The sequence below is a fragment of the Colius striatus genome, chromosome Z, assembly GCF_028858725.1.
Source record: "Colius striatus isolate bColStr4 chromosome Z, bColStr4.1.hap1, whole genome shotgun sequence".
Taxonomy (NCBI): Eukaryota; Metazoa; Chordata; class Aves; order Coliiformes; family Coliidae; genus Colius; species Colius striatus.
In genome coordinates, this window is record NC_084790.1 from 21,624,226 (window position 1) to 21,646,004 (window position 21,779).

The window sequence follows — 21,779 nt, forward strand, 5'->3', positions numbered from 1 at the left end:
AGAGAGAGGCTGTCCCTCTTGGAGGCTGAGCAGCAAGGACCCTGTCACCCCATAGCTAAGGGAACTGAGCCACACTGTGGCAGACAGGAGAGCACACTACACCTGATCTTCTCACTGCATTCCTGTGGCAGTTTTGCCTTTGGCCACAACAGCCCCTGCAACATTATCACTCGAGAAGCTTCAGTGATAGGAAAAAATATCCAGAGGAAGAGCTCTAAATTGCTGTTTTGTTAACTCCCTTTTGCAGTAGGAATCTAAATCTGGGCTCAACACCTCAGCTGTTGAATTAAAATAAATCCTTTCATGCAAACAAAGTCCTTTGGCCAGATTTTGGTGCACAGCAGAACCACAACAAAGGTGCAAATGCACTTTCCATTTCAAAACTCACTTTATTTCACGTTGGTTTTTTTTTGTCCAAGATATTACAAAGTTAGTATATACCGCTGTTCCCAGGCTACATTTTCCCACATTACATTTATCATTCCTGATAACAAAAGACATGCATATCCTCCAATGTTTCTAGGTCCTTGTTTTACCCTGGAGACAGGCTTTATTTGAAGACAAGTTTCTGAAATTATTTTTTGCAAAATCATTTCGGCCAGTGTTTCCTGAGATGTTCCTTTAACTGTGGGATAGTGGACAGCTGTTGTTTGCAACAATTGCACCTGAGAGGCAGCTTGAGAAGTTCAGAGACATGATCTTTCACCATCACTTTTCCTGTGCTCCTTACCATCTCTATCACATCTGTGAAAAAAAAACCAACAGAGACCAGAGGGGATCATGAGGCATCACGAAACACATGACTGCAGAATCTCTCCACACTCCTCTGCACTCACAGTGCATCATCACTGCATTCTAATTTAAATATTCCCCCAGATCTGAAATTACATAAAACCTTTCATTTACTACAAAATAATTTGTGTTGTATTCAATTGTTTGATAAACAAGCTCAAAGGCAGAACCCATGAGCAGGATTTTGTGTTACAAAATACCTTTTCCTAACCATTACCTTGTGAGTTTAAGAAGTAGTCTGTAGTAAAAGAGTTCCAGTGCTTTTTGGTTTTCAGGGCCGGAGAATCAAAATCCTGGCTGATTACATGCAAATGTAGCTGACTGAGACAAATATGAAAAGAGAATGTTAATGCTCAGAGTTCTTTTACAGCAGCACCAGATACAAAAGTGACTGAGCAGTCAGACTGCCAGCCTCACAAGGCACCCTGGTCATCTCTGACAGCCCCTCCTGCGACAGAGGAAGCCCAGTCTGCTCTGGAGCCACTGTCTCATACCAGGTGTTTCACTCAAACAGCCAAGGTCACCAGCCTGCAAATTCCACCAGTCCCAAACTACAGCCTACTTCTCCTGCTAGTCTTCATAAAAACAGACAGTGGTTTTATTAAATCGGGGGTTTAAACTTTGTCAAGTACCTGAATGGGATTTGATCAGTGACTCACAGCTTCATTCACGACCTGGAGAATAGCCCAGGAACACTGACTGCAATACCAGAGGCACTGGCTCAGTTATCAGGCTGGACTGGACTGGCTTTAGAGTCACACTCTCTGACCCAAAACGGGTGCCCTGGGAGTTGGGATGCCCTGGCACTCAGCTGCTACCAGCATCAGCTCTGTGTCTGGAATGAGACTGTGTGGGCATCACAGCTGCAATGCAGACCTCTGCAAGCAAAACCGACTGGCGCATCCCAGGGGGCATGGACACCAAACTGCCCCAGCATTCAGGGGGATGGGCTGTTCTCCAGAGGTGCCAGGTGACACTACAGACTTAGCCCCAAATTCATACAACCGTAAGAAGCGGGTCTCTACCCGCTGACTCCTCCAGGTCCTACCTCATGCTGGGGATGGCATGGTAACCCAGCCTGAAGTCCAGACTCTCTCTGGCAGGGCACTGCTCGATCACCTTTTGCCCAACTGTGTGCATATGTTCTAGGAGTTCAAGATGGTCCCTGGTGACTGATTTCAGGCTTGAAATGGGGTCCCATGGCAAGATAAGCCAGTGGTAACGTGCTTTGGGATATTTATCCTTGATGACTACCGTCTTTTCATCTTTGTAAACCTTGCAAAACAAATAGCTAGATTATTTACTGATTTAAAGTTTAATATTCCTATAAGCACTCTATTTAGTAGACTTCAAGATGTTATCCATCTGCACATCCTGTTGTGGCTGCCAAAGTCCCTAAGCATATATACGTGTTGCTAGTGCAACTAGGACTGCCAGGAAAAAAGAGCATTCCACTTTGGGGAGGACTTCTCCTGGAGCTAAGCTGAGCTGAGATTTGCACCCTCTTCTGTACCATATACCAGGTAGCTATGGAGAGATGTTCCAGCATCCCTCTTTATATATCTTAATGAGAAAGTTTTCTATTCTTACATAGCAGTAAGTCAACCATTACCACAGGGGGACATGAACTCTCTTGGAAGTCACCTGGACTCCAACAGCAGTGAGGTCTGGGAAACTGTTTCTACCAGGCTACATCCAAGCTTTGCAGCTACTGAAACAAAATTCAGATCACTGTGCTCAACACGGAGCCCACAAGAATGTATGGGGCTGCTCCGTCCCTTGTAGACTTCTAGGGTAAAAGACAAGTCTCACAGATGTTATAAACAGCCCTGCAGACCTGCACTGGCCTTAGGAAGACACAAACATGCAGCCCTCAGATATTCCGGTTCACACAACCCAATGCGCTACTTTGTAACGCCACTCTCAAAAAGGAAAAGCCATCCTTTCCATCACGCCTTCCTCACCCTGTTTTCATGTTGCTTTGCCTTCTGCAACCATGTGACGCAGATGATGATGAGAACGGGAATGAAGCTTGTGGTGAGTAGGGGCAACAGCCTGCCCAGCAATAAAAACCTGTCAGATTCTGGAGCGTGCTGCGTCTCGGATCTCCCAGCAGCACATTTATTGGTAAGAGATGGATGATGTCTTTGTCAATTTTGCTAATTATTCTCATTATGTTTATACACAGAGCTGATTGGACTTGCTCTACAGGAAGGAAGATTTAAAATTTCATCAGCACGCGCATCAGATGACTGATCCCTTCAGCTGCAAGACTGACTGGCATTGGCATATTCTTATATACATGCACCAGCATCTGCACATGCAGCCAACAGGCATGGGATCATGGTCTAAATGTCTTCAGAAGGAAGAAATATTGCCATATATATTTAATATTTTACTAAAAATCAAAGACAGGAGTTCTACTGCTTGCATATTTATTTCAGCGCCACAAGTAACAAAGCTACAACTGCGTCACAAACAGTTATTTGTGTCTTAACATTCAAAGAACAGCTTTAAAACCAGCTTATCTCTTCGGTCAAGAAAGTGCTGTCTTGGTACATACCGTATGAAATTCCACTTAAAGGATGAAGATTAAACTTCATGTTTAAAAAGTGAATATAGGTGTCTCATTCCTCACAGAACAACCCATTTGAAACTGCTGCCACTTCCAGAAGGGGCATTGAGTTCTCCTACAACTCTACACTATTCAGTACTTCACACTTGATTTATTATTTTTTTTAAACCAATCAAGAAACATGGATTTTTTAATGAGATATCAAAGAAATTATTTTCAGCATCAGAGTGATCATCAACTGAAGGGGCCAGTGAGGCTGGTGGATCTTTGCCCCTGGAGATCATCCCAAGTCGTACGGCCAAAGGCCAGGGCAATCACACCCAGTGCAGGTGCTCAGACCAGCCGACCTCCAGGGTTCTTTTCCAACTGAAATGATTCACTGATTTCCAAGAATAAGCATCACAGGGGTCTGTGGAACCCATCCCCCTGAACACAAACACTTCCTGAGAAGCACACAGAGAAAAACGTATCTCTAAGGTTAAGATGGCCATGCAGCAGCCAGCCAGCCAAAACCCAAGTGAAGTGGACCAAAGCTTCAGGCCTTACCTTCCAGACAGTAGAATATCTATCGACAGAGAGCGTTCTCCCTGTTTTGGAGTTGCGCTAAAAAGCTTGGTTTTGAGACAGAGCTGTCTACATATTTGCCATAACTTAAAAATGAAATGAAAGCCTGTTCTACACATAGATAGGGAAGAGTCTCTCAAAGCCCCCTCAGAATGTGATACCGAGTTAGTGTGTACATGTTGCAGGCACAAAAGACATTTGTCACATTTCTGCATCTTCAGCCTGATGACCTCCCCCTAAAGCAAGCAGCAGGCAGAAAAAAAAAAAAGCTCAAGGAAAACCATTTTGCACCTGGAGCATCTGCAGGTTAAAAGAAACCACCCAGGAAATTCCTCTTGGCACAAACAACCCAGGTGGCGTAGGAGCCAGCGGTCACATCCAGTCCACTGGCACAGAGATGTTGCAGTTAACAGTTAACCAGGAAACTGCATCACCACAGCAGCAGCTATGATGAAAAGAAAACAGGAACTTCCCCTACTTGCTCAGCTGCAAACCACACCCCCACTTTATTTAGTTTCCCCATGGAAACAAAGCACTGCTAGTCTGCTCTCCCAACAACTGTTTTGAAATCTGTTGGCCAAACATGATGGCAGTGTAGATAGAGTTCAAAGACAACTGAGATAATAACATTGTGCAATATCTGTGCAGTAGAGACTTCCAAATGAATGCTACTATTACAGAGAGAGATGCAAAGCACAAGTCATCCCTTTTGCAGTACACCACAGGTCAATCAGATCACTGAGGTGAACTGTAGAGGGAAGAAAGCAAGCTCATTTAATTTTGGTACACAGAAACTACTGTAAAGTACAAACATACAGCTCTCACCTGCATTTTTGGATCTTGCATGGAACTCTTTAGACCCTGACTCCAGTGTCCTACGTGTTCCTAAAGCACAGAGGAAAGAAATAACTTAGAAGAGAATTAAGGACCCACTTACATGTTTTAAGGCATTCAGTTTTGTGCTTTCATTATTATACAACAGTAGAACAACATCAAAACGGCACCGAACTATTTCTTTTCTATAAATGCCAACATACCTGTCTCAACTGCCTCCCACAAAGCTATTCTTGAAAGCTTTTAACAAGATATTGTTAAGATTCTATTCTTGAAAGCTTTTAACAAGATATTGTTAAGATTCAAAGTTATTTTTTTTCAAATGTTGAACATTCAACAACAGGGTACTCTAGATCTGCTTGAACTTAATAATTTGCACGCACTTGTTATGGCACAGTCCTTGATTACTATTGATGACAGGTCAATTTACTAAAAGACCCACTGCTTCATGTATCACAACAGCCAGAGGAAGGAGAAAGAACTCCATTAACTGTCCTATCACACACTTCTCTGTGTAAAACAAAGAAGTGGCTGTACTGTGTGTGGCCCTACTCTTGGATGTATGTGGTTTCATATTGTGCAAGTTGTTGGCTTGTACAGAAGACACTAGCAGGTACCTCTTGATTATTGAATGCCTAACAGGAAGTGTCTCAAGTCCACTTTCTTCAAAACAGATGTTTCATCTGTTCAGATCACTTTACAGGCACTATCAAGGATGATCTTCACTGTATTCTTATAGAGGAAGATGTTCAAGCTCTATGATACCGCTGACAAGGATAACTATGAATTGTCTCCCTGCTCATACTACCAAAAATCTCTCTGAAGTGTAGCTAGCCTAAGTTCACACACAAAATAAGTGATCAACTCAACATAGAACAGGGCTGAGATCTTATTGTCAGGGGCTTAATTTCTGTTCCTTCTCCTCCAGGAACTGCAATGTTACAGTCTCAGATGCACCAAGCAGCCTTTTATTTTGTCCATGATAGCAGGGCTTAAAAACTCCCTTTAAAAAGACTTTGGATGGTAGCACTCATTAATGTAAACATGGTTCTACCATAAAGAATGACCAAGATAGGAGGGAAAAAATGGAAAGCAATTAAAAACCAAGAGGGTCAGGTTGTTCCCTTCTCTGTGCTTTTAGGCATCTACTGCTCTATTTGTAACAGAGCAGATTTCGTCTCAAGAGCCAGCACAGTATCCTTGTGTGACTCCAGCTAAACTGAGCTCATGTGGGCTGTCCCTAGAGCAGAAACTGCAGCAGGAACCAGAAATTAAATCCTCACTTGCCACAAGCAAGCCCCTTCACAGACATCCATCCTCAAACTTAGGTTAAACTGGGTCCCCAGTAACTTTCTCAGGGCCTTAGTGATGTCAGGGGCAGAGTCTTTGCCTCAGCCATGTCAGCTGATGTGCTCTGACCACCCTGAGAATCTGTGTTCACCTGAGATGCTTCCCTATCAGCAATATCCACAAAAGTAAAAGATCAAAGCACTGATGGAGGAGACAACCCAAGGAGAAACAGCCCAAGCACTAACACCAACACACTTGCCTTCTTGCTCGAAGTTCCTTTGTGTGCAGATACGTGGGTACTGCCCGGCCTGGGACTCGCAGAACTGCCTTGAGTATCCACCACCTCCATTTTCATTGTTTTTCTGGGCACGAGCTCTACATCATCGTTCTCGCACGAGTCCTCACCTGCTGGCCTATCAGTTTGCCTTTTCCCTGCTGTTACTGTAACATTTCTCCGCGACTCTTCCGCAAATTGCACCGTGTAGGGGTAAAGGTTATTCACAATATGCAGAACTTGGCCTGGTTTCATTTTCACCACTTTACCCTTGCCAATATTCACAAGATCAACACTAGTCGGGTTGACTCCTATCTTCGGTAGGAAGAAAAAGGAAAAAAAAACAGTACATGACTTTGTATCTGGAATTGCCAACTACTGTTCTGTGTCCTGGAATACCACTATCCTGGACAGCAAATGTTGTTTGTATTCACTGCACCCTCTCTTCACACTGACCAGCCCTAGAGGATCAGGGAAGCCCCACAAACTCTCTGCGGCCCACTCCTGTAGCCTTAGCTCTCAGAACTGAAGTCTCTGAGACATAGTGTCACAGGGACCCAACAATTCCATAGCAGCTGGCTATACACAGTTACAACATGATCCATGCTGCACTTTGCTCATAAACAACCTAACAAGCAACTGCTAAAATAGTAACAGCCTTAGTAACAATTCTTTCTCAACAGCAACAGTAGCTTTAACAAATTATTTCAGTCCAACCATCCACAGAAAGTTTCCTGTTTTCAAATTATTTACTTTCTCATTCTTTCCTTTTTATTATATGTTGTTTTCTGTTTCTTCCAAATGCTGTCGCATTAACATATCTGCCTTCAAACATATAAGCACACTCTACTGGCTCATTTCAAGAGATAAAGATGTCAAGATCCACCAAGCACCCACTGCTAACACACTCCCTCTTTTAGGGCTAAAATAAAAAAAACAAACCTCAAACCAAAAAGATAAAAAAACAGGAAAAAAAGTCTTTCTCAACCCTGAAAAGTCTCACACACAGGGATTAGCTCCTTGCTCCTGTCTTTTTTTCCTTTCCCAAGCCTAACATGATAACCCTTTTCCAGCCCAGAGATTGTGTTCAAATACAGTGACACCACTTGCCTGTTCCTTCAAGAGAGGCTAAACCTCTCTGCCCACCTCAGCTTCTACAAGCTATATACCAACCTATCTCTATTTTAATGCATTTATTTTCATTTTGTATCTTTCACAAAACCAATTCTGTTATTTATTCTGTTCCAGCTGCAGCAGTTTACAGCTCTGCACAACTCTACAAAAATTTTCCCCTCAAAATAGTGTTTTGAAGACTGAGAATTCATCTTAAATTTAGCTGATGACTGAAAAGCAAAACATTTTCCTCTGTCCCAGGTATAACTGATAATTGAAAGTTGTACAGGCAACCTTCAGCAACAGCTTGATAGGTGGATTTTGCCTGATCATGAGGGTGACCCTAGGGAAATCAGGAGTCTCAGACTTCAGCAAAATGCCTGTGGTTCATGTTTGTGAAGGAAACAAGCTTCAGGAAACAGCTCTTCCCTGTGACTGATAAAAGCTGTCACAGAATGTCTCCTTAGCTTTGTCACTATACCTGCCTGCTTCACAGGGTGCTACTGTGCCTCTTATCATTTGCTATTCGCTGCGATGAAGCAACTGCCTGACTCCAGCCAGCATCTCCCTCTTCAGCCCACAATTTTTCAGTTTCACTCAAATCAAGCACATTTCACATCCCTGGAGCCAATACACTATCAAATCACTGATCAATGCAACCCTGGACCTCACACAGATCACCTGGAAAGCAACTATCCAGCAGGCAGCAAAAACAATGCCAGCACCTGAGACATTCCTAGCACCAAAAGTTCCCAGCCCTCAGATTCTGGTAACATGGTATTCAAATTGTGGCCAAGGCTGGCTTCTGTGGAGAACACATTGATGTGTTGGCCACGTGCTGATGCTGTGGGGTACCTACATGCCCTAGCACCCAGAGCCAGGGAATTTTCCCTTATCTTGGGGATATTAGTCCTTGTAAGTATTCACCTATTCAGTCAGTAACATGGGAATGCCTTCACTGCTGTCTCATGTCCCATCCCTTCCCAGAGGTGATTACACCTTTGGCTTTATCAGCCATCAAAACAAAAACCTTCTGCAACTATCCAGTGCCATTAATACAAGAACCTATTTGACCTTAATGAAAGGCTGCCTCAGCTTTAGAGGGTTAATGCTCAGAAGACAGATCAGCAAGTTTAGAAAAAGAAAACCCCAAAATCTCCACATGTCATGCCTGAAAGAACACACTGAAGATTCACAGCAGTGTTCCCTGATGCTGCAAGTCTGAGGTTGGTGCATATCTGGAAGGAATAGTGCAGCCTTTCCACTGAGGTACTGAAAAAAAAACCCAAACAGATTCCTTCTGAGGACCACTTGCTGTGCTCTCCTTGGTCATAAAACAGCCTTCAGACCCAGTGATCAGAATCATTACCTGCAGCATTTGTCAAGTTTTAAGTACAATAACCATATCAGTGAGCATCTGAAATACTGTACTGTAAAAACATACCTGCTTAACTGTGACATACCCTTTGTTACAGTCTGCTTTTAACTGAACTGGAAAGAGACAAAGAAAGAAGAAAGTGTCACAAAATAGTGTAAATCAAAAAGTCAGAACTTGGCTGAACCACCTATTGCAGAAAACACGCCTGTGCTTGAAGACATGCTGCCTTCTGAAGCCGACCGATGTGAAATACAGACAGAATACCTCTGCTTCATCCTGTGAAAACAGAACCAGCCCATACAGAGTCACACCCAAGTAATTCATGTCATGGATCAGCAAAATTACTTCAAAATGAAGGTGAAATGTGTTGAAGTCATCTAAACATTATTGCTATTGTCACCAGCTATATGTGAGAACACGCACAGAATGGAACTGTGTCCAGAGAGAAGGAAGATAAGACAGGGAAGATGTAAAGGGGAGTACTTTATAGATTACAGGTATTTCTATAAACTCTTTCAGTGCATCTATAAAATAACAAGCCATAATTAAAAACAATTAGTGGAAGACAGGGAGATGAAGCACTACTTGAAGCAAGTCACCAAGCAGCGGTATATGACTGCAGGCACTCATGCTAAGGTTCCATGCCTGTGTTTATAAGGGTGACTTTCTTGTTATTAGATGTCTCCTCTGATTTTTCAGGACCCAGAGATCTTCAGAAGTGCTTATAAAAATGCCTGAAGACTTTAAGAAGCAGGCAACACTATGGACCACACAGACAAAGGAGACTCTAAGTCAGTGACAGAAGAAGCAAGCCTATGGAAAGCCTGTTTAGATTTCAAAGAAAAACTGTGGTTTTCCCCTTGAGACCCTACTCAAAGCAGGCCTAGGAATTAGACCAAAACATTGTCTGTTAGCTTTGTCATAATTTAGCCAAACAGAAGAACGACATTTGTTGATAAATACAAGTACTGTACTTGTATCTGACACTCTTCACAAGTTTGGTTGCTGTTGCATGCAGAAAGTGGTATCTGAGCTTAATCTCACTTTGCTGCCGTGAACACTTCTTATCCGTTATTCCAGTCTCTGGGCCACGTCCAATTACCACCACTTCCAAGTGGGGCAGCTCCACTCGTTGACCGCATCTCTCTTCCCCCACAAGCCAGCACACACGCATCACTGTGCTAGAGAGCAAAACAAACAGAATGACAGAATGTTACTAACATGCAGCTTCCTGATGGGTCACATTCCTGTGGAACAAGGTCCACAGATTATACTGCCAGCCATATTGAGGTGTACTCAGTAGCTGAGTAACTTCTGCTAACTAGGTGCACACTGCTTCTGAAATTCAAGGCACAGCACAGCATTAACTCTCATACAATCTAAAAGAAAGCTGTGTGCATAGGGCAACTATATTTTCTTTCCTTCTACATCACTACACATCCTCACTGATCACTGATCAGACAGGAGATCAGTTGGGTCATCATCTGACAGAAAAGGGTACCCACACAAAAAGTTACTTGTTTCGCCCTGAATTAGGGTTGATCTGACAGATTTACTCACAAACCAAAGAAAGGAATCGACTGAAGACTGAGAGGGCACGAGAGAAAGACAGCTTCGCCCAGCAACTGTTTGCAGACGGATCATGCTATGAAACCAGACCCTCAACTTTACACAAATTTTTACCCAGGACGGCAAAGATGCCGCATCCTTCCCGCCGCCTGCTGCCTGGCACTAAGCAGCTGCTTCTCCCAGTTCTGCAGTGACCTTATCCCTCCGCCGCCAGCGCGACGCCAGCGCCGTCACATTCTCACGGGCACGCGGCGAGCGTTCAGGCCCACGCGGCTGCCTCTACCGCTCGACCGCAAGCCGGGGCCAGGCCCCGCTGCCGTTCGCCTCAGCCACGCCTTTACCCACGGAGCTCGGCAGCTCTGGCGAGGGCCGCCACGCCCGGCCGGGAGCACCGCGGCGCCGCCGCCCGCCCGCGCCCATAGCAACGCGGGCCCCGGCCTTACCGCGCTCAGCGCTCTGGCGCCGCGCCCGCCCCAGCCAATCGGCTGCCGCGGCGCCGCTCCCGCGTCACCAGGCGGCGGCGCGCGGCCCCGCGCAGGCGCCCTGAGCGCCGGGCCGGCCTGAGCGCAGGCGCCGCGGGGCGGGCCGGCCCGGGGCCGAGGCAGGGCGGCGAGCCGGGCCGGCAGCGAGGCCAGGCCCGGCGCGCAAGTGGGGCCAGGAGGGCGGCAGGCGGTGCGCCGCAGAGGGCCCGCTCGGCACGGCTCAGCGCCTCCCCGCCGGGAGCGGCGGCGCCGAGGGGAAGGCGCAGGCCCTGCCCTGGGCACGCGCGAGGCACCTGCCGCTCCCGCCTCGCGGCCGCACACGCCGCCCTGCCGGCCGCCGCGCGGGGCACGCCGGGAGCCGCTCCTCGCCCCGAGCATGCGCGCCGGGAGGGGCCGTGGGCGGGCCAGCCCTTGCCTCGGGGGCCGGCGGCTGTTGGCCATCCGGCTCCCCGCCTCCCGCTCCCATTGGCCGCCCGGCTCCCGGGGGCGGGCACGCGGGGGGCAGGGCTTCCGGGGCGGGGCAGAGTGTGCTCAAAAGCTCCCGGATGCGGGGCCGGCGCGGAACTTTCCAGAAGGGTCGCGATAGGCGCCGGGCGCGGAGCCGGCGCGGAGCGCGGGACCCGCCGCTGCCCAGGGGTCGGCCTCCGCCATGGTGAAGGAGACTACGTACTACGATGTGCTGGGCGTCAAGCCCAACGCCTCCGCCGAGGAGCTGAAAAAGGCGTACCGAAAGCTAGCGCTCAAGTACCACCCTGACAAGAACCCCAATGAGGGCGAAAAGGTGGGTGGCGGGACGGGCTGTGGGTGCGTGGCCGGCTGCTGGCTGGGGTGCTGGCGCGAGGGGCCAGGGGCGCGGCCGGGAGGCTGCCCGCGGGCGCGGGAGGCTGCGCGGGGGCGCGGGGCCCGCCCGAGTGCCACTCGGGGTTTCAGGGCTCGGGCGTCTGAGGCACGATTTACGTCTCTCGCAGTTTAAGCAGATTTCCCAAGCTTACGAAGTACTGTCGGACCCGAAGAAGAGAGACCTCTATGACAAAGGAGGCGAGCAGGCTATCAAAGAAGGTGGCTCCGGTGGCGGTTTCGGGTCACCCATGGACATATTCGATATGTTCTTTGGCGGCGGTGGGAGGATGCAGAGGGAGAGGCGAGGTAATGTGCTATCGTCAGCCGCTTTCCCAGACTTTAGAGCGCGATTTCGGTGGCAGATGGGGTTAGAGTCTCGTAAGGAGATTGCTATGAGATGTAAGATTTAAAATAGCGCTAAGATGAAGTTACAGCGCTGATTTTTGGTACTGGAGGGCGGGGGGGAAGAAAAAAAAAATACCCCCCAGCATCCCTAGCCCTTAATATCTGGAAGGAGCAGGGGGAGGACATGTGGTTTGTGCAGTGCTAGTTTAGTCTCTTGTAACTGTATGTAAATAAGATAGTGAAATCAAACTCAGTTTTTGAAACCTTTTTGTTTTCCTGTGCTGCTAATTGGAATCAAGTTAAAGCTGTTCGTCAGTTATAACTCCAGATTAATCATACTGGGAAAGACTTTAGAGTTAGTTGACCCCCTCAGGTTCTTAGTGCAGATGTGGTGACTGAGGGAAGAAGAAAGAGTTTCCATCAAAATGTTTCAGTGTATGTATCAAAGTATTCCATGTAAGCCAGAACTTAATGTCCTTTACAAAATCAAACCTGCAGTAGCTGAAGTTCTAATTAATTCCTGTATGTAAAGGTTTAATTACTCACTTCAGTTTCCAGAAAGTCCCCTGGTGTGAGGAAGAAAGTGACTTGACTCCAGACAGCATGTCTTCCACTTCCTCATAGGAGATCAGTTGCTTTGTTAAAACAAAAGTTCTCCATTATAATGCTTAAAGGTCTAAGATTCTGTGTAAAGTTGTTTTAAAACAAGATGTTACAGCTTATAGACTTGCTTTAACGTCACTTGAACATAATGACATGGGAAGTTTGCTGTTACTGAGAGACCAAGCTTTCAAACTCAAGTAAATGTCCTTTTTCTTTTACAGGCAAAAATGTGGTCCATCAGTTGTCAGTAAGTTTAGAAGATATGTACAATGGTGCCACAAGGAAACTTGCACTGCAGAAAAATGTTATCTGTGACAAATGTGAAGGTAACTATCACAACTGAAACTAACACAGTTTGCTTCTGAAGCTTTCAGGTTCCTTTTTCTGGCAGCACATAACCACTCATCTCCAATTTTCATTCTGCTTAGGCCGTGGTGGTAAGAAAGGTGCTGTGGAGTGCTGTCCTAACTGCAGAGGCACGGGCATGCAGATCAGAATCCACCAGATTGGCCCAGGAATGGTGCAGCAAATCCAGTCGGTGTGCATGGAGTGCCAGGGGCATGGGGAGCGCATCAGCCCCAAGGACCGCTGTAAGAGCTGCACAGGCCGCAAGATTGTGAGGGAGAAGAAGATCCTTGAAGTTCACATTGACAAAGGTGAGGTGTAACACTGAGGTGAAGTACTGTAGTTAGGTGTACTGACTGACTTTTCAGCACCGGAACAGAAGATTTAGGCAATGCACAGTGTTGATTTGGTGAGTACACTGCTGAGTATGTCTGGCCTAAAGTTGCCTGTTGCTGCCTTTAAAAAATTAGGAGACTTGTTTTTAGAGAGGATTTAGTACTTCTGTGTTTGTATCTAATACCTGCAGCCATAACTGAGAGTAGATTCTGAAACTTGAAGTGTTACGTATCAGTGAATTATTCTTGAGCAACATTGAGCACAAGTCTTGATAAGGTAGCTAGGCTGATGAAACTGGAATCGATGCCTTATTGGCTGAGCTTGCCCACTGTCTTTCCCTGCCTGAAGGGAAAACCTGCAGACTCCGATCACTTCTACTGTGTTTCAGTGTGAAGGGGAACCAGGTCTGCTATAGTAACAGGGTGCAGAGACAGTGCTAAGCCTCCCATGCTTAGAGCTGTGTTGGCAGCCACCCTGACAGTGCTGCTCAGTGCAGGTACTCTGCCTGGCAAAATGCAACTTGATACACAAGCCCTTGCAGCAATGGTAGAATGTGACAGTGCTGAGTGACAAATGTGTTGCTGTCGAGGAGGCTGCCTCCTCAAAAGCTGGTGGGAGAAGTCTCTGGAGTAGTGCAGCTTGTAAGATAGAGCAGGCTGACAAGCACATGGCTTTTACAGACTTGCGGCTGATTATCACCTACAGCTGTTGTATGTGTAAGCACACCTTACGCAATCCCTGGATTTGTTATTAAGAGGGAAAACTCTACAGTAACACTAAATGTGAGGGCTAGTAGGGATGTGTTACTGACATTTTAAATAGTGAAATCACCGTGAAGAGATTCTTTTCCCTTCGTTACAGAAAGAGGCAGCTCAAATTCACGTTATAGAGACTCTTGTGTGGGTGAAACGGGCTTCTTGTGTGACGATTACAGTTCTAGGGGGAGTGCAGCTTGCACTCAGCAGGCACCAAGATTGTGTTTCCTAAGTAGCTCTGCCAAATAAGTTTATAAAGCTGAAGAAGCCAATAGGTCACTTGTTATCAGCATGTATTTTGCATGAAGCAATTCTGTTTTCTTTTTAGTACTTGTGCATATAATAACCGTTGGTTGTATGTTTCCCTGAAGGACTTTTATCTTGGCAGGTGGCTGTTTTGAACTGCAATTGAACTTAATGATCTTGAGACATAGTTCAGGTTGGCAGTACTAAAATCTCTTGAGCATGGAAATGGATTAAAAAAGAAATAAGAAATGCTTCAAGAAGTTCCTGGTTCTATAATGGAAAGATCCAGAGATCTCCTGGACCAGCTTGTGCCTATAAAAAATGTTTATTGCTTCTGCTTTTCACTTAAAGATTAAAAATGTTTGTTTTCTGCAATAGGAATGAAGGATGGTCAGAAAATAACATTCCATGGTGAAGGAGACCAAGAGCCAGGACTAGAACCGGGGGATATTATTATTGTCTTGGATCAAAAAGACCACTCTGTATTTACCAGGTAAAACCCCTGGAAGTATTTTGTGTTAATTCCTGAGATGCCTGTCCATATGCTTCCTTGATTACCACTCATCTTTTATCAAGTGGAAGTATCAGTATATGGGATCATGTAGCTAGAAGTCATCTGTGAGCTTGTTGGGGCTGCCAAAGATGCAAGAATCCGGGTACAACTAGTCACAGCCACTTGTGATGCAATATCACAAGATATCTATATGCCAGCTTTGGCATTGGAAGCATAGGGAAGGCAAACAAAGCAGTTATTAAAAGAGTTTACAAGCCTTTAATTCTAAGGGCTCTTAAAATACTGAGATTTTGTTTAATAGATGTGAGTATCTGTGTTCATTCCCTGCCTCTTTCTGGGATAGCGTTCCATTATTTACCTCAGAACATCACCATTTAGTGTACCCAGCTGTTTGTTGTGCACTTGGCTTCAAGGCACAAAGAACTTCCAGCGTGTTCATATTTGCTGAAGGATCTTACTTGTGACAAACCTACTGATTATAGCGTGTACTCTTCTGACCAAAGGTAGTTTCCCACACTTCATGTCCTGCCTGAGTGCATAGCGCCAAGGTAATCAGTCCTGTATATTCTTTCTTGCAAAAGCAAAAAGTGACTAAAGAAGCATTGACCACGACTCAAGTATTTCATGTTACTGGACTGTACTGCTTGATGTTGCAAGCCAGCTTGTCTCAAATTGTTCTTTGTGGAATGTCCAGTACATTTTGATGCAATTAAAAGGAGCACTGATCATGTTGCAGAAATGGTTGCACTTCATGTCTCTCTGCTTCTGTTCAATAACAAGGGAATTTGGATTTAGGGAAAAACTTGTCTCCAACACCAGCCACTGACATTCTACTTGTAAATAGGAACAGTAAGTCCAAGGTTCTTGGGAAGCCTGCAGCTGGTCTGCCTGACTGTCCTGTGTGGTGCTGAGCTCTGGAAGTTTGTGCCAGAACTCCATGCCAAAGAACACTGAGATTACAGGTTAAGAGTCAATTCTGTTTGCTTTGGATAAGCTTACTCAGCTGATTTTTCTTAACTTGCAGTGAAACCAGATACTGATTAGGCTGTGCCAAAGGAACAATCTTGGCCAAACAGTTGGCATCGTTACATGAGACTTGAAGTCACAACTCTGGCTTATTTTTGTCCATAGTTTTGCCCACTGTTTTCAGTTCTAGTGTCCTTAGATAGTCCTTGGTATTACTGGTGTTACGGGGTTATGCTGAGCCTGTGCTGCTCTGGGACAAGTGGAATGTGGAATTTTAGACTCTACTACAGGAGAGTCTAAAATTAACTTTTCAGGCAAGTCTCCTTCCAAAGACCTTTTAAAACAGGGTGAGTGAAATAATAAAGTTGTTTGAATAGTGTGGAGGACTTTGTATCCTTTGAACTTGCAGTGCATGCAGACATCACTAGCTCTTGGCATGCTGGAGTCACAATAGGCAATTATAAAAGAATTATGTCATCTCTTCCAAATAACTTCTGGGCGGTTTTTAGAAGGTACTTTCACCATAGCCTGGAGTGGACATCACCTGTTCAAACTTCCCTGGTTCCAGATATTCGGAAAGAGACTGTAACAGTAGTGTTAAAACTGATACAATATTAATCCACATAAGGAAGAGATTGTCCCCATTACAGTTATTTCATTGCCTGAGCTTCTGATAAAACTACAGCTTTATTGTCCTTGCCAAGGTGAATACTGAAGTTTGTGATCCTTTTACTGCATCTCCCTCTCTGACTGTTTTTTGACTGGTTCTGCCTTAGACGAGATGAAGACCTTCTTCTGTCTATGGATATTCAGCTGGTTGAAGCACTGTGCGGCTTTCAAAAGCCAATCACCATGTTGGATAACAGAACCATTATTATTACCTCCCATCCTGGTAAGTGTAGAAGTCCAGGCGTATAGTGAATGTAAGCTGCGAATGTAAAAGAACAGAAATATCCAGTCTTGATGCATAAGGGATGTGCACTGTTACTCAGTTTCCCTAGTCTTTGTGGGGCAAATCTTTAAACAAAAAGGGATTATTTTTTTGTAGCAGTCAGCAGTAACTTTCTCTTTGCGTGATGTAGTAACAGATCTTACCTCATGGACATACTTGTATCGTGAGGATACCTCATGAGAATTGTAGGCCGTGGTTCTCTTGAAAACCGCTTTTTCAGCCTTGGAACTGATGGAGCACTTAATAAATTTGTAAGTATGCTTCCTTTGGGAAGCATAACAAGGTTGCAAAGATGTAACGTTGATGTCAACCTGATTTCCTACTCAGAAGTTAACAGGCAGCAAGTCGTATTAGAGTACTATGTATCGGTGTAGTTGTCTTAACAACAATGTAGAGAGTTATCTAAACGCTGAAGGAGGTTAAAACTAAAGTTGCTTCTGTTGGCTGCATGGATCGCTGCTTTGGAGGGGTTTTTTGTGTGTTTTGTTTGTGGTTTATCATGTTCTGCTTTTTAGGCCAGGTTGTTAAACATGGGGATATTAAGTGCGTGTTGAACGAAGGGATGCCGATTTATCGCAGGCCATATGAAAAAGGACGACTGGTCATAGAATTCAGGGTAAGTGGATCAGCATGTTTCTGTGGCGTAGTCCAGTGCTGAATGTCCATCCAAAACTTCGCCTCTAACCATTACCTCAATTAAGAAGAGATACTGATAATCAGATGTCCTGATTTAGTATGTGTTTTTGATAATGGTGGGAACATGTGATCCACCAAACAGAATTACAGCTCTGAAGAGAAAAGAAAACACTCTGTGCTGGAAGTATGTTATGTAGCAGAAGAATTTCTTTGGACACCTCATGAACTTCCGTTCTCTTGGCACATTCTTTGGTTTCTGTCATCCTGTGGGAAGGATGGGATTAATAGCTTCCCATGTGCAGTAGCAAAGGAGTAGGCTGGAAAATGCTAATGCTTCTCTGGAGAGAAGCTAAAGCTTGGGAGCTGATGCAGCAGGCTTTCTCTTCTCTTCTATGGTTTTAAAGTTGCCAGAAGTTAGAAACTACCTTCATGCAGGCATTAAAAAGAGCCTTGTGACTTAGTTTTGTTTTTTTTTTTTTTAAGCACTGGGTTTAATTAATTTGTGATGGTAGAGCTGACTTTGGCAGATATTTGACTTCTAGTGGAGTGGAAAAAAGCCAGTTTGGAGAGGCTTGATTAACGCCAGTTCTTGATGGTTTCAGGTGAACTTCCCAGAGAATGGCTTCCTCTCCTCAGATAAGCTGTCTTTACTTGAAAAACTGCTACCTACACGGCAGGAAATAGAAGAAACTGAGGAAATGGAGCAAGTGGATTTAGTGGACTTTGATCCATGCCAAAAAAGAAAACACCACTATAATGGAGAAGTCTATGAAGATGATGAGCATCACCCTAGAGGTGGTGTTCAATGCCAGACTTCATAAATGGGCCAGTGAATAACTTGTGTTGTTTGTTTTGTATGCATTAGGGGATAAGTGAAGGAGCAACAAGCAGTGGACCTTCACTTTTGCTATTTGTTGTTCTATCCAGCCATAGTTGTTTCTAAAAGCATAAAAAAAAAAAATAAACTTCAGCAATTAAACTGTCTTTGCAATTTATATAGAGCTCCAGGATGCAAGCTCAAATGAAGTTGATTGTACTTCAACCCCTGCCTCTTGGTCACAAAAACTCCCTTATACCTGCTTGATTTTTTTATTCTAAGCGTTGTATGTGTGCAATTGCCCAGGCTTAAACTAAGATTGTGTGGTGGTCTTTCATAGGCATTCTAGACCTTATACTCTGTTATAAAGTATGCACAAGTACTTATAGTTCATGGTAAGATATAGTTAGCTTTTGTACCAGTTAGGATAACATGTTAATGTTTTGGGCTTGTACTGCTGTTCGTTAAATAGGGGCTGCACCTAGTGCAACCACATAACACATGGATCTGAGGAGGCTGTGGTCAATCTTAATAGGCCTGCTCAAGCCATGTGATGCACAAGCTCTCTGAAGCTGCCGCATGCCAAGGTTAGATTGTACCTTGCTCTGCCAGCTTTTTCCTGACCCTGGAGCTAGATGTGAAGCTGAATACTGCATGGCTGCTGTCCTCCACTGTCCTTCCTGCAGAACTAGCATTGTGTAGGGCTGCTGCAGGAGCTTCATTGGCTACCATGTGTAAAATACCTCCACACTTGTGGTTTAGAATCTGGCATGTGAAGCTTGACTCACACATTAATGTCTGAGATCAGTTGCCCCTCAGTGGTGTGTCATGGAAAGCAGTACCAGCCGTGTTGTTGGGCACATGTGAACCTGCAGAGGAGAGAAAATTGCAACCAAGTGCTGCAGCCAGGATGTTCTGAAATCAATGTATTGTGTGCGTTATTTTAAGCTGACTCTTGAAAGTTCTGTGTGAATGTTCTGATTATTGTAGATGAAGCATTTCCAATATAATTACAAAATTGTTCATTGCCTCTTTTCTCAGACCAGCTGTTGGCTTAAAGACACCAGCTCCTTCTTTTTTGACAGCTATTAGCAGAAAAATCTTAGCAAAAAGCTTCTTCCAGAAAATATGCTGAGAAGGCGGGTCCAGATTTAACCTCTAATGTGGTAGTTTAGTCTTCTTCTACCATCTGCCTGGGACAGGGCTTGTGCTTTTCATACTGCTTAGAAGCGAAAGTGTCACACTGAGAATTTGGGTTTTCTTCCTGGAAATAAATGTTACGTGACAGTTCCTGTGTGGTAACTCGAGTATCTGGAAGCTTAGTTTTGGAAAACATCTCTAGCTCATGTCAGTGTTGTGGATTTCATTTTCAAAGGCAGCTGGTACCATGGGTTTTGTACTTCAGATATTCCCCTTCAGCTACCTTGAGAACAGTGACCCACTGCATGTTTAGCTTAGGTGTTCTTTTCATTGTCTCAGCAGGGGTAAAACTCAATAGGCACAGTTCCAAGTTCTCCTTGGATGAGCTCACCCATGAGCTGTATGACAATGAGCAGCAGGTACCTTTACCAGCAACATGAGTGTTCAGCTGAGTCAAGGGGAGAAGCAGAAAGTACTAATACCCCTGGCAAGGGCTGAGGTTGCTGCACATGGATCTTGAGACTAAACTGTTGAAACACAGTGCTTGTTTTCAGTTAAGCAAGCACCTGTGTTTCACTTTTTCCTTAACTGCTGGATCAGAACAACTTGGACAAGCTGAGCTCCGGCTGGTGCCTGGAGGAAGACAAGAGGGCAGTATTTTGCTTCAGATGAGTAAGGAATGTGTGTGTGTGTGTGTATATATATATATATATATATATAAAAACCTCAAACATTCTATACTTCTTTTTTTTCCCCCTGGAGCACCTCAGTTTTCATTTTACCACACCCATAGCTACATTAGCACTGCTGAGATAACGTGTATGCTTTTGCCTTACTCTTAAGGCCATGGTGGCCAATTCTGCTTCATGCTTGATGACAACACCACTAGTGTAGATGATCAGGCCTCGGTGGCCTGCTTCCCAGCAAGTGGCTGGCCAGAAGCCTTTGCAGAGCAGCATTCTGCTTTGAAAGAAGCTAGCAAGTGACTAACAACTGTGTCCCAAAGAAACATTGTGGCAGCAGCAGCAGAGGAAATCTTCAACAAAAGGCACTAGCAAATAAAAGAGCAAGCAAGGAGGAGGGCCCAGGCCTTAACAGCTTCAAGCAGGATATTGAGCCTTCCAGGCTTTGCAGTGCAGCTAGCAGCAAAACATATTCTGTGCCACTGAAAAATGAAATAAGACCAAGTTTTTCTGATTTCTTATTGCTCTATGTGGGATACAATTTCCCATTTTGGGGAATGAACCGAATGGATAGCTGTAGCAACTGAGGATGCAATAGCAAAAAATAGTTTCTTCCATAACAACCTGCATAGGAATCCAACCTACCATCACCTGAGCTGTGTTTCAACACCTCCAAATTCATATCAAGCTTATAGTATAATCTATTACAATTACTTGTTCCACTGTGCGCCAGGCATATAGGACTTGGGGTTTTCCTCCCCCTCCCCAAAATCTAGCAGCTCCAATATGTCACAGCTTTGCTGTCAAACTGAGAACACCCACTGCAGACTCATTTAAGGGCCTGCTCCCACTTTTTTGCTTCTGCATATAGAATTTCAGGGTTCTAAGCAGCTGATACAAGAGAGTTGTTCTGCCATCCGGAGCGAACTGGATGGGCTGACAGGAACCTCATCAACTTTAACAAGGTGAAAGTGCAACATCCTGCACCAGTGCATGCTAGGGTCCACCCAGATGGAAAGCATCTGGGCAGAGAAAGAACCTGGAGGCACTACTGGACAAATTGAACATGAGCCAGAAATGTGTCATTTTTGGAAGTAACACTAATGGTATTTTGGTTGCCAGCAGGGAGCAGGAGGTTCACCTCTAGTCAGCACTAGTGAGGCCACATCTGGAGTAGTATCTGGTTGGATTTCCCAGTACAAGAGAGACATAAACACACTGGACAGAGTCCAGCAAAGGGCTACAAAGATGCTTTCCTCCTACAAGGAAAGGCTGAGAGAGCTGGACCTGTTCAGCCTGTAGGAGAGGGCTTGGGGTTGATCTCATCACTGTATACAAATACCTGAAAGGAGGGTGCAAAGAGACAGGGACAGGACCAGAGGCAATAGGCACAGGCTGCAACACAGGAGGTTCCCTCTGAATGTCAGGAAACACTTCTTTTTTCTTCGTGAGAGTGAGCAAGCAATTGGCACAGGTTGCCCTGAGGGGTGGTGGAATCTCCAACCCTCCCACCCTCAGCCATCCTGTCGTTCTGTGAATAAAAGAAAGAACATGTAGTTGAGGATTTGTCTTACAGAGCTTCTAATTCTAAGACAGGAAAGACTTCACTAGTTGACAGCCACACACACCTGCTCCCACACAAGTAAATGCCAGTTCCTGCCTAACAGAGGCCATATCACAAAAAGTTGTTACCACACAGGGTGCAGTTTGGGGAGCAGTTTTGCAGGCTA

General features: G+C 45.0%; 2 protein-coding genes across 5 annotated transcripts; one reads left to right on the forward strand and one right to left on the reverse strand.

The window, feature by feature from the left end:
• Window positions 1-366: 366 nt before the first annotated feature.
• APTX (aprataxin) lies at window positions 367-10,919 on the reverse strand. Of its 4 annotated transcripts, none has more exons than XM_062018715.1 (8): window positions 10,833-10,919; window positions 9,865-10,001; window positions 8,887-8,933; window positions 6,315-6,644; window positions 4,757-4,816; window positions 1,841-2,067; window positions 1,010-1,113; window positions 367-744 (listed from the first exon to the last, which is right to left on the reverse strand). In XM_062018715.1, exons 2-8 carry the CDS (start codon window positions 9,992-9,994, stop codon window positions 590-592), a joined length of 1,053 nt encoding a protein of 350 aa, XP_061874699.1. In that variant the 5' UTR covers window positions 9,995-10,001; window positions 10,833-10,919; the 3' UTR covers window positions 367-589. The 4 variants fall into 4 exon arrangements, with proteins under 4 accessions (XP_061874699.1, XP_061874698.1, XP_061874701.1 ...); XM_062018714.1 differs by lacking the exon at window positions 10,833-10,919 and adding an exon at window positions 10,504-10,802; XM_062018717.1 differs by lacking the exon at window positions 10,833-10,919 and adding an exon at window positions 9,026-9,096 and having other exon boundaries at window positions 9,865-9,929.
• A 464-nt stretch (window positions 10,920-11,383) lies between these two features.
• DNAJA1 (DnaJ heat shock protein family (Hsp40) member A1) lies at window positions 11,384-19,244 on the forward strand. Its single transcript, XM_062018492.1, has 8 exons — window positions 11,384-11,652; window positions 11,840-12,017; window positions 12,881-12,985; window positions 13,088-13,315; window positions 14,720-14,834; window positions 16,598-16,713; window positions 17,289-17,389; window positions 18,012-19,244. Exons 1-8 carry the CDS (start codon window positions 11,521-11,523, stop codon window positions 18,228-18,230), a joined length of 1,194 nt encoding a protein of 397 aa, XP_061874476.1. The 5' UTR covers window positions 11,384-11,520; the 3' UTR covers window positions 18,231-19,244.
• The last annotated feature ends 2,535 nt before the right edge of the window (window positions 19,245-21,779 follow it).

What these genes read in the sequence shown, in the direction of transcription:
- APTX (XM_062018714.1), bottom strand. Translation starts at nt 10,526, where the DNA reads ATGCGGCATCTTTGCCGTCCTGG. An exon ending in GGTATGTCACAGTTAAGCAG is followed by an intron (nt 6,645 to 8,886) that starts GTATGTTTTTAC and finishes TTCCTACCGAAG; the next exon opens with ATAGGAGTCAACCCGACTAG. An exon ending in TGCAAGATCCAAAAATGCAG is followed by an intron (nt 2,068 to 4,756) that starts GTGAGAGCTGTA and finishes TTGTTTTGCAAG; the next exon opens with GTTTACAAAGATGAAAAGAC.
- DNAJA1 (XM_062018492.1), top strand. Translation starts at nt 11,521, where the DNA reads ATGGTGAAGGAGACTACGTACTACGATGTGCTGGGCGTCAAGCCCAAC. An exon ending in TATCTGTGACAAATGTGAAG is followed by an intron (nt 12,986 to 13,087) that starts GTAACTATCACA and finishes CATTCTGCTTAG; the next exon opens with GCCGTGGTGGTAAGAAAGGT. An exon ending in TATTATTACCTCCCATCCTG is followed by an intron (nt 16,714 to 17,288) that starts GTAAGTGTAGAA and finishes TCTGCTTTTTAG; the next exon opens with GCCAGGTTGTTAAACATGGG.